At 39.5% G+C, this 12,273-nt stretch overlaps 1 protein-coding gene across 1 annotated transcript in view; it reads right to left on the bottom strand.

Annotated features, from left to right (window-relative positions):
- The window catches only part of rempA (intraflagellar transport protein rempA), a 76,299-nt gene that overhangs the window by 53,479 nt on the left and 10,547 nt on the right, over window positions 1-12,273 (bottom strand). Inside the window, exons 8-10 of the mRNA XM_076172708.1 lie at window positions 7,415-7,560; window positions 6,732-6,830; window positions 1,021-1,210 (exon numbers count right to left, since the gene is read on the bottom strand). Coding sequence (XP_076028823.1) covers window positions 1,021-1,210; window positions 6,732-6,830; window positions 7,415-7,560 — 435 coding nt within the window. The remainder of the gene's footprint in view (window positions 1-1,020; window positions 1,211-6,731; window positions 6,831-7,414; window positions 7,561-12,273) is intronic.

Below are 12,273 nucleotides of genomic sequence, written 5' to 3'. Positions count from 1 at the left end.
AATCAATGGCTATCATGCCCCCCAACCCCAAATTTACTTTTATTATATTTCTCTAAATTCCATGCTACAAAGTCCTCTGGAAGGGGCACTGTTATAGCCTCCTGTCAGGGGAGAGTTTGCAACATTAAACCAAATCATTACTCATCATCATCTTTTTCATATATGTAAGTAGTAGCATCTTTAATAAAGACCCCTATACCCAAGCATTTTTTTAGACCTTTCTTCATTAATAGAATGTATGTGAGCTGGGAATGAGATCAAAAGAAGTTGGCAATGAATATCTTTATGAACATGTATAGGCTTAGATAGATAGATAGACTTTATTTGGCAATGAATCAATGTACATGAAGTGCAAATAATGACAAGAACACATAGTTCGGAAAAATAAATGCAAATTGCCAAGGATAACACAAAAAGCATGTACGCTTATTTCCATTGTGGCTTATTCATCTAATCCCTCTCCCTTCCTGTTATAGTGACCCTCTTCTTTATCCACTCCAAAAATTTACTGAGCAGAGAAGAACATCCCTTCAGGCCACATTATTCTTTCATCCATTCACAATCTCTACCCATTCACATCTTTTGCACTTTCTTTTCCTTCCTCATCAGATATTCCTCATGCATTCATTGTCTCCTTCACACCATCCAACCACTTTATTCTTGGTAATCCTTTCAGGTTCATACTATTCACTTCTGATTTCTCATAAATAACTGAACAAAAAGTATCCAACCCTACAGATTCTAAACAATGAACCCAATATCATTTCCTCTCCTTGAAACATTTTTCAAGGTTATTTTCTATTTGCCAATACTTGTCAATCTGCAGTCATCACAGTTTTTTTTTATAGTTTGGACTTTTGTTAATTCTAGTGGTCATTTACTCACTAATCAATTGTTTTAACTGTTGTTCTTCATTCCTCCTTTCTTCAAAAAGAAACCTAACTTTACCAGATCTCGTTATAAAATTTCTCCTGCTGTAAAAAATTATAATTAGTAAAACTTGTATTGATTATTTCTTACCTACAACACGGACAAGGTTTACATCGGAAGTGATTTCATAAACAATCATTCTGTTAGTATTCCAGATTAATATGTTGTCCACAGTGTTGTATAAACCTCGTACTTGGATCTCCGCTTTTACTTCCATGTGGTCTCCACTCGAAAACACATCCATGTAGAGCTGAGTTGGGGAAGTCTGCACCACAGAAATCTGTACAAAATACAAATACTTTTATAGAAACCTAAACAGGACACACAAAGAAGCCTGTAATCATCATTCTACCAATTGGTTTTTCTTTTGCAGAACACCTGTGGCCTCATGATATCTGACAAGCCCTTGGTTGCCCCATCATTCACATAAAGAAGAAAATTTTTGTACTGCCATCTATATTGTATTTATGTTGGGAAGTGCAAGATCAGGTAATCTATGACTTTAGTGTGGTATCTCAGACACACTATATATATTTCTTGGCTAATTCTGTGTTGACTATGTTTCAATGCTAGGTATAGACCAGCTAGTATCATTCATGTGTCTTGGGAGAACTTCTTCTCTGGGCTGATGTATAAAATTGATTTTCTGAAATCATAGTTCATGGATACCAAGGGCTACCAACAACAAAAGAATAAATGTATTGACTCACATTTCCTTGATCTATTTCTTTTTGACTTATTTAAATGTGTGTGTACAGAGTTTTAGAAGAAATGTAAATGGTGTTGTGTTGGGGATCTCACTGCCAGAAGAGACAAGCTTAACTATATATAGGTTATGGGGAGGGGAGGGTAATGTATTATATAGTGGAGCCCAGAAGGACTGGAAAAGTTCTGGACATACATGTATTCAGGGGAAAGAGAAGTGGATTGTCATTACCTCTTCTCTTGCATCTCCCATATGCTTCCTTAGTCCTACCTTGCAACCAATCTACATATGCTCACTTTTTTTCTTATACTACCACCATCACTTCTTCACCCCACCATTCACTAACCTTCCGTCAATTTCCTCCTATCCTCTTTGTCCCACATACCATCTTTGCACACTTTGTCATTTCTTCCTTAAAACACATCCTTCTTCTACCTCCCATCTCTTCCTCACCACCTCCCATACATCTCTCAGTTTCTGGTATTCTTCTATTTTTCCTTCTCATTCAATTTGTTAACTCTAAGCACATTTTCACCTTCTACCCTTTTCCTCATCCTCCACTTTTCCTCCATTCTTAATTTCTCTTCTACCACAAAATAATCTGACACTCCCCCACTCTCTCCCCTGAAAACATGAACATCCAGAACTCTTCCTATCCTTCCTTTTGATACCACTACATAGTCCATTAATGCCCTATTAACCACCTTTCCCTCCACTACCTTTTCCTATGTATAAAATTATGCTTGACTTTCTTCTTAAATACTGTGTTTGCTATCATGAACTCCCTATCTAAACACATCTCCAACATCATCTCTCCAATAAGATTCTTACATGGCACCCCAAACTTTCCTACTAGTCCATCTATTTGCTCATCTCCTACTCTATCATTGAGATCCTCCAACACCACTACATTCACAATCCTCCCTAAACACTCATTCTAACTTACTGTGAAATACTTTATCAAAAATAAGTAAGTAAATATGTACAGTCAATGCCCAAAGTGATGGTGTGAAACATGCAGCAACATCACTTTTGGCACGAAACAAGCCACCCTCCAAAAACATGGCTCAAATTCATCAATTTTATTGGCACATGAATGGTGATCTCAGGAAAGTGTTCTTAGGTAACTCACTATGTTTGGTTGCCTTTGTGTGAACCAGCCCTTCATACCAAATGGATGTGTGTGATCATTTCTACTGTAATCTGTGTATTTTTCAGGAGATGGTGGATTACTTTCACATCTCTCATGTGACAATGGGACCAAGGAAAGAGTTATCAGAAAAACAAGTTGCAGCTACAAGTTCTCTGAGCCATACTGGAAAAGACATCAAAGAAATAGCTGCTATCACAGGTGTAGCACTACACAATGAGCAGAAGTGGACAAAAAAGCAAGGATGCAGGAAGCAGCAACCTGCCACTTCAAAAGAAAAGGTCAGGGTGGCCTTGTGTCATTTCCGGCAGTACCCTGAAGGTGCTGAAGTATCAGGTGGACAATGAGCCTCACATCAGTATTAAAGAATTGAAGAAAAAGAACTTGAGACTCCTTCAGGATGTCTCAGTGTGGATGATACAGAAATCCCTCAACAATGACCTAAAAACAGAGTGTTGTGCACCACAAAAGGAGCCCAATTTAACATCATTGCAAAAGAAGAAGACTAATGTTTTGTTGTAAATATTTAGCCTGGGATCCAGAGAAGTGGAAGACAGTTTTGTGGTCTGATGAGACCACGTCTACAGTGACTGGCAACCAAGGGGGGAGGGTCAGGTTGTGTCCTGACTCACATCCTTACTTCCCAAAGTACACCAAGAGGAATGTAAAACACCCAGATAACATTATGATCTAGTGGGCATTTGTATACCATGGCACTAGGGATTTAGTGGTGTTGCCAAAGAACCTCACAGTGAACAAAGAATGTTATCCTGAGGTTCTTGTTGACCATTTAGAGGACTGTTTCACATCCTAAAAAAGTGAAATATTTAATGCAGGATGGTACACCAGGTCACACTGCCAAACTGATCTGTGAGTGGTTTGAGTGGGCAGATATTGACTACATCAAGGACTGGCCAGGTAAAAGACCCAATCTAAATCCCATAGAAAACTTCTGGAGCCTGATGAAGCACTGATTACATGGCTACAATGCGTCCACAGTGTTTAAGCTTATTGCCCACCTCCAGGAGATCTGGAGCAATCAGGAACCATTCCTCCTCCAAAATCTGGCTTTATTTGTACTCAAAGATCTCCAGAGCTGGCTGAAGAGGATGGGCCACCCAACAAAATATTAGAGACAAGATAAGTACAAAATACATATTTTTTTCTTAATTTTTCTGAAGGCCTATGCTGCATCATGAAGCAAAAAACATACAGCACCATCACTTTGGGAGACGACTGTATATATGTGATTCACCATGGTCTTGGATCATGTGTTGGACTCATGACCCACAGCTATTTACCTCCCAAAAGAGAGCTCACACAGCAATACTGAAATTATTTCAGCCTTGAGGAGGATTTGAACTCGGACCACTATAGCAGTGGTTGTGAACGCTACCACTGCACCATCATGTTGTGTGTGTATGTATGCATGTACCCCCTGTTCTCACTCCCAGTGCCACCAATTCATAAATCCTTTGAAGATATATACTTTTTTTCATTCTTATTACAAGACCAAACCACCTCATGGTGGTCTTTCTACTGTTTCTCCTAATCCTACCTGTACCCCAGTCCATTCTCAAATCTTATCAATCCTTAGTTTATTATATTTCTTAACTCCAAGCACAACCCTTAAGAATCTAATGTTTGCTATCTCTTTTCTTTTCTTTTTTTAAGTCACCATGGCTCTTCTTAAGACTATTTCCAACCTGGCTACATAAATTTTCTTCAGGATGGCAGTTCCAATCTACTATTGCTTTATTTACAAAGCAGTTCATTTCCGTGGTACAGTTTCATGGGTTGGGATGGGTGGGTGTGGCTATGTGCCTCTGACTTGGCTACCTCCCTAATAAGGAGGAAAAAAATCAGGTATATAGATAGTATATTGTCATATCATTTACTATGGCCTTCTTTCAGACCTTGAAATTCTCTCCTTGCAATCTAGTTTTGTGGCTTGACTTAATCATCTATCTATATATCAAGGACTTTTTTCCCCCTTACCTGGGAGGTAGCAATTCCACTCCCAACCACCACCCTTTCCTTCCTCTCATCTTAGCTTCTCATGGATGATGAGCCATCCCTATATCCCACCAATGCCTGAGGTGCAAAGCAACTCTATCTCCCAATGCCTTTTCCACCCCCACTCTCCTCCTTACCTCCCTGTTTCTCACTCTATCCCACCTTGTAACCCCCATCATATTTTTCAGACATTTCATCTCATTTGTATTTAAACTCTTCCTCTCTTATGTTCCATGTTTCTGTCCCATACAGTGCTGTTGGCACAACCACCCCTTCATACAACCTTTTCTTAGCACCCATTCCAAATGTCTATTTCTCATTACACTTTTTAATCCCCCAAGGCACTTACTTGCTTTTATCAATCTACAATCTACCTCCACTCCTCCCTTTCCTACCACATATGACCCCAAGTACCTAAAACCATCCACTTCCTCCAGCCATCTCCTTTAAGACTCACTTCCAAATTGCTACCATCCTCTCCCCATGTACATCTCATCACCTTACTTTTACACACATTTATCTTCAACTTTCTCCTCTTGCAGACATTCCCAAACTACATCACTAACTTCCTTAACCCCCCTCTGATTCTGCCACAAGCACTGTGTTGTCAACAAACAACAACTGGCTTATCTCCCACTTCTCTCCATTTTCTTTAACCATCTCCAGTCCCCTTGCACTTAAACCTCCTGCACCACCCCATCCATGTACATATTGAACAGCCATGGTGACATGACACATCCCTGTCACAATCCCACCTTTACCTCAAACCACTCATTCTCTCCATTTCTAATTCTAACACAAAGAAAAAAAAAAAGAAGTGAAGTAAAATGTATTCATAAAAGTGACAAGAAATGTTTTTCTAAACAGTGCACAATCACATCACACAATCTCCTCTTAGCATTCATTCCCAAATGTCTATTTCTCATTATACTTTTTAGTGCCCCAAGGCACTTATTTGCTTCTCTCAATCTACAATCTACCTCCACCTCCACTCCTCCCTTTCCCGCCACATATGACCCCAAGTATCTAAAGCTATCCACTTCCTCCAGCCTCTCTCTTTTAATACTCACTTCCAAATTGCTGCCATCCTCTCCCCTTGTACATCTCATCACCTTACTTTTACCCACATTTACCTTCAACTTTCTCCTCTCGCACACCTTCCCAAACTCCGTCACTAACTTCCTTAATCCCTCCTATGATCCTTCTACAAGCACGGTGTCATCAGCAAACAACAACTGGCTTACCTCCCATTTTTCTCAATTTTCTTGAACCATTTCCAATGCCCTGCATTTACCTCCCACACTACCCCATCCACATACACATTGAACAGCCATGGTAACATGACACATCCCAGGCAAAGTCCCACCTTACCTCAAACTACTTGCTCTTTCCATTTCTAGTTCTAACACAGGTTTTACTACTCACGTAAAAACTTATGACTGCCCTTAACAGCTTTCCTTCTATTCCATATATCTACAAAACCTCCCACAGTGCCCTCCTGTCTACCCTGTCATAAGCCTTTTCCAAATCCATAAAGGCCCAAAAAAACATCCTTACCCTTTGCCAAAGCTTTCTCACATATCTGTCTTACCACAAAAATTTTATGCATACAACCACTACGGTGCTGCTTGCAATAAAAGCTCTGTTTATAAAATAGAAGGGATGTGCCATAGCCCAGTGGATAATGCGTTGAATTCTTGATGAGGTGGTCATAAATTTTATATCCAAGATCCATTGTGTACTTCTTCTACTGGTTCCCAAGAGTCTTGGCCAGGTGGGGAGGTGACCAAAACATCAGCCTAAAATACCTGGCGTCTTACTGCAGCTGACACAGCTTGCCCTATCAGGGGTTTCTCACTTCCCACGTTGTGTAAGTGGGAATGGTGAATCTGAGTTTTTTATTAACTAGACTATGGATATGGTATTTACCTGATCTCTGTAGCTGGCCACCATGTGCTGCTCACTTAGAATGTACACATCACGTACAGTGTTCACTGCTAACAGGTTTTGTGTTGATCCCCATGATACCTGGAAGAAATAACATCAATTCTAAGAAGCAGGAATTTGAATGTAAAGAAGAGATTGTATAAAAGAATTATTTTACACACCATGCTACATGAAGCTGAGACTCGGAATATATGGGAGGAAGAAAGGAAGAGATTGAGTATTTTTGAGATGAAGTGATTGAGAAACACGATGGTTACTACAAGAATAGTGATAAATGTGGAAATGAGGCAGACAACAGGGGTAGGAAGAAAGCTATCAGATAGGGTAAATCAAAGAGTGCAGAGAAAATTTGGGTATATGAAAAGAATGAACAAGGAAAGCCTGGCAAAAAGAGTGTGGATGACAGAAGTGGATGGAGTGAGCTTGTCAGGAAGACCAGAAATAAAATGGATGGATAGGGTGATGAAGACTTTAGATGCAAGGAAACAATTCTTTTAAATGCCCATCTAATAGGACCACCACAAACAGACATATACTACTGGTCCCAATGAACATGATTAAATGATGGAAATAGATCTACTGAAGCAGCTGAGCATACAGTAAAACAAGATGGGAACAATGAAAAGATAATGCATATTCCAGTGTACTTGCTAAGCTCTACCTACATGTTTGATAGCTCCTGAAAGACTAGTTGGAGTCTGTAGTTTCCAATCATGCTCAGGGTCTCTGCTGTAATCATCATCTCCTTGAGGTCTTTCTTCATACTTCCACATAACAACATTCCCTAGATTGGTTCCTGCACACAAAATACCTGTGGAAAATAAAGTAGAATTTTCAGTATTGCATGATGAAGACGAATGAAAAGATACATAAGTAAATATAGTAGTTACAAAAAAAATAATGAATACACAAGATTTCAAGCATGTTGCCCCATTCAAGAAATTCTCAATGTCACATCCATTTCCAACCAACTGTTACTAGAATGCAGCTGTGACAGCCTGAAACAAAGACTATATACTTTATCTACTTTCCTATTTGGGTATTACCATTTAATCTCTTTCACTGCAGGCAGTACCTGATATGGGTTACATTATAGGAACTAGAGACCCACAGTTAGTATCTGTCATCAGTAAAACTCAAAACAAAAGTTATCATTATGATACATCATAAATGCAGGAAGGATGTATATTTTGACTCAGCCACCTCACCTCATAAAGAGGAAAAGGCCTTTAGGTATGTAGGTGATTCACAACCATGGTCTTGGATCACATGTTGGACACTTGATTAATGCTATTACCCTCCCAGATGAGAGCTCAGAGGTCACATATAGCCTGATCTATGGGTAATGGTGTGACCTTACACACAGTGACAAAAATGGCACCCGCACTATCAAATCTGATATATGAACAAAGATTAGAGAAATTACAGCTGTCAACACTAGAGCTAAGAAGGGAAAGAGGCGATTTGTTGACCATTTTCAGAATTATGAAAGGGATGGAAGTTCTCGATAGAGATGACCTATTAAAATGGGGCAAAAGAGAAACAAGAGGACATGAAAAGAAACTAAAGAAAGACAGTTACAGAAGAGATCTGAAAAAAATAGCTTCCCACACAGAGTGATCGATGTCTGGAACAAACTGAACAGAGTAACAGTGAATGCCAGAACTATACACAATTTCAAGAATAAACTGGATGTGGAGAGATACGAAAATGGGTCACTATGAGTATAGCTCCTATCTTGTAGAATACAACTAGGTAAATACACTCATCTCCTTGCCCAGCAGAGTTGGTGTATCAGTTTGCAGTGAAGTGATTATGAAATTTTTTCAACCCTGGGTGGGACCCAAACTCAGATTAATGAATTGACAGTCAAGAATAGTACCACTGCACTGTTGAGCTGATAAGTATGTATGATATATATATACATACATTTATATATAATGGTACCTCAGAACTCAAATTCAGTTCATTCCTAGAGGCTGTTTTAGTTCTAAAAAGTTTGAGTTTCAAATGGGTGATGAGAGTGGAATGGTTGGGGGTGGGTGCATGCCTTGGGTACCTACCTCCCTCATAAGGTGTAAGAAGCCCTTGGTATGTGTGTGTATTCACTTAATTGTAGTATACAGGAAAGGAGCAATGCTCATTGGGTCCTGTCTCTTATTCTCTAATTTTCTAACATGCCTAAACTAAAATTCATGTATGGTTCCAACTTAATCTATATTTTTGATTTCCAATTATCATATTTAGATTTGAACCCGAGTATTTTTTGAGCTTGGACTATATCACCTTCTAAGCTATTCCACATGTTTATATATCTATATGGAAAACTGAATTTCTTCACATCCTTTCAACATGAGGTCTTTCTTAATTTACATCCATAACCTCTTAAAACCCTCCCATCATTAATCAGGAGATCTCATTTATCAATGCAATCTATCCCCTTTAGTGACCTGAACACTGTAATCATGTCACCTCTTTCTCTTCAATCTTTCAAAGTTGGGAGACTCAGTACTTTTAGTCTTTCCTCATATGGTTTATCTGCCAGGCTGGGGACCAGTTTGGTTGCTGCCCTTTGTATTCTATCAATCTTGCTTATAGCCTTCACTCTGTGTGGGGACCATACTATTGATGCATATTACAGTCTTGGGTGTATCAGGGTTTTGATGAGTTTTTTTTTATTATCTCTTCATCCATATAATGGAATGCCACTTTAATCTTCTGCAGTAGTCCATATGTCTCTCCCACAATCCTGTCAGGTGACAGGTTGTCTTTTATCAACACTCCCAAGTCTTTCTCCTCTTTTGCTTTTGTAATACATTCACTTCCCAAGGAATAGTTTAAGGATGGCATTTTGGCACTACTGAATTTCAATTCAGATTCTTGGCTCCATGCAAAAATAGTATTCAGATCTTTTTGCAATATTCTACCATCCTCATTTCTCACCCTTCTCATGATTTTTGCATCATTTGCAAACATGTTTGCATAGCTTGTTGTTCCTTCTATCATGTCATTAACATATACGAGAAACGTTATTGGTGCAAGCACTGAACCTTGAGGAACTCTGCTTGTTACTGCTCTCCTGCTTGACATCTTGTCTTTTACCACTGTCCTCAAGTATCTTTCCTTCAAAAAGTCTTTAATCCATTATAATAATGTGCCTCTCAATCTAACGCTCTAATTTCCACATAAGTCGACTGTCAGGTACTTTATCAAATGACTTCTCTAGGTCCAGGTACACATAGTCCACCCACCCTTCTCTCTCTTACAGCACATCAATCACTCTCGTGTAAAAGCTGAAAAGGTTTGACACACGTGACCTTCTAAATCTGAAGCCAAACTGTCTCTCAGAATGCTTATCTTTTTGAAATATTTGGTCCATCGATCTTTCACAATCCTTTAACATAATTTCACTATTGTGCTGGTCAGTGGTACTGGCCTATAATTTTGTGGTGTCTCCTTATTTTAACCTTTGTGAATTGGCACTAAGTTCACCCTTTTCCAATCAAGTGGCATAATGCCTTATTTCAATGAATATGTAATAAGAATGTGGATCTTGTCCACTAGTTGCTCCCTACATTCTTTAATTATCCTTTTTGAGATCCCATTAGGTCCTGAAGCATTTGTTATATTCAATGATCCCAGGAGATTGAGCACTTCCCCCACTTTGACATTTATATCTGCTAAACCTGGTTTTTTGCTCTCCTCACTTTTCTCCAAAAAGTTGGGCTCTTTTGTGAAAACCGACTGGAAACCTTCTTTCATTATTTCTGCCTGAGATGAAGCCTTTTCAAATGCCTCACCATCTACTACTAACTTGGTGATTTTTTCCCCGTTTCAATTTATCATTTATGAACCTGTAAAACAGTTTTGGTTCATCTTTGCTTTTTTCTATTACACCTCTTTCAAAATTGCTTTTTTCCTCCCTACAAATTCTGGTATAGTCATTCCTAGCTTGCTTGTAAGCTTCTATTGTTTTATAGCTTCTTTTCTTTCTTCATTTTCCCGAAGCAACATCCCTGGTCTTTTTAACAATCTCATACTTTTTGTTAAACCAGTTCTGTTTTTTATTTTTCCTTTCTCTAGTCTTTGGCACATGTTTGTTCACTCCTAAGTTGTAAATGTCAAGAAAGATTTCTCATTTCCTCCTTATTCCTGTGGTATTCATGAATTCCTCCCAGTTTGTTTCTTCAAAGAATTTTTTCAACCCTAAGTAATCTGTTTTCCTAAAATTGAGTCTCCCTTGCCTGTATGATTCATTCCTTGGCTCTATTTCCTCATCTTTCAGATGAAATTCAATTGTAACATGACCACTTTTTCCTAATGGGCAAAGGTAGTTCAAGGAGCTGATGATGTCTGGCTCTTTGGTACATACATACATACATATACCTAGGCTTTTTCCCCCTCACAAGGGAGGTAGTCAAAAAGGAAAAGGCATAAAATCATTTCCACCCATTCCATCCCTGAATACACTCCACACCCCTCCACCCTCCCTCTTATCATAGCACCTCCCAGATGACGGGTCATCCCTGCACCTTGTCCACTGCCCTGGGTCAGAAGCAGTGTTGCAAGACACAGCACATCCACAGTAAGGTCGCTTCATTAAATCGGCGACCCCCCCTCTCCGTCCCCCCATTGTATAAAAGGAGAGGACGGGGAGAAATCCCTTCAGGCTGCGTCAACTTTTGCTCACACATACTACCTCACTCCCCACCCCCTCGCCCATTCCACCTCATGCAATCACATCATCATCCATATACAACCATTCTTCATTCACCCCTGTCTTCTGTCCTCTCCTGTCCTTCCTCAACAGACATTTCCCTCATCCCCAAAGCTCCCTTCACCCCATCCATCCACCTCATCCTAGGACGTCCCCTCATGTTTACTCCCTCCACATCTGCCTTTCATACCTCTTTTACTAGTCTTTCTTCACTCATTCTTTCCATGTGTCCAAACCATCCTAATACTCTTTCATCAACCCTATCTCCCAGCTCCTTTTCCACCCCTGTTCTCCTCCTCACCTCCTCATTTCTCACTCTATCTAGCCTAGTAACTCACATCATACTCTTTGGTAACAGATCTAATCTTGTGGGAATGTCATCTCCTCTTACTTGGTCACTTGCTTTACCCATTCCTAAAGTACATACAATTTTAGAAAATGCATAACTTATATACTTCATCCTTGCCATGTCCCCCTCCTCATACATAGGATACACAACAACACTTAGTAGAAGAATTACTCTCCAACTCCAAAATGGTACACCAAAAACTCTCACTATCAAATGGCACAACACCACCCTAACAAGGGAAATGTTGGTGGAAAACACAAAAATTATTGGTCAAGCACAGGATACCAAGCACTTACAAATTCTCGAGTCCCTTCTTATTAAAGAGAAGTTTCCAAAATTAAATCTGCAATCTAGAGACCTTGCCATAATTCTGTGTATGAAGTCCACCACCACACGGAGTTCCACCTCCCCACGGAGTTCCACCACCCAAGGAGTTTCACCACCATTCCTCCCCCTTG

This window comes from Oratosquilla oratoria, chromosome 33, assembly GCF_046742065.1.
Source record: "Oratosquilla oratoria isolate Oo_2021 chromosome 33, ASM4674206v1, whole genome shotgun sequence".
NCBI lineage: Eukaryota > Metazoa > Arthropoda > Malacostraca > Stomatopoda > Squillidae > Oratosquilla > Oratosquilla oratoria.
Note: the sequence above shows the minus strand (reverse complement) of the source record. Positions and strands in the feature narration are given on the sequence as shown.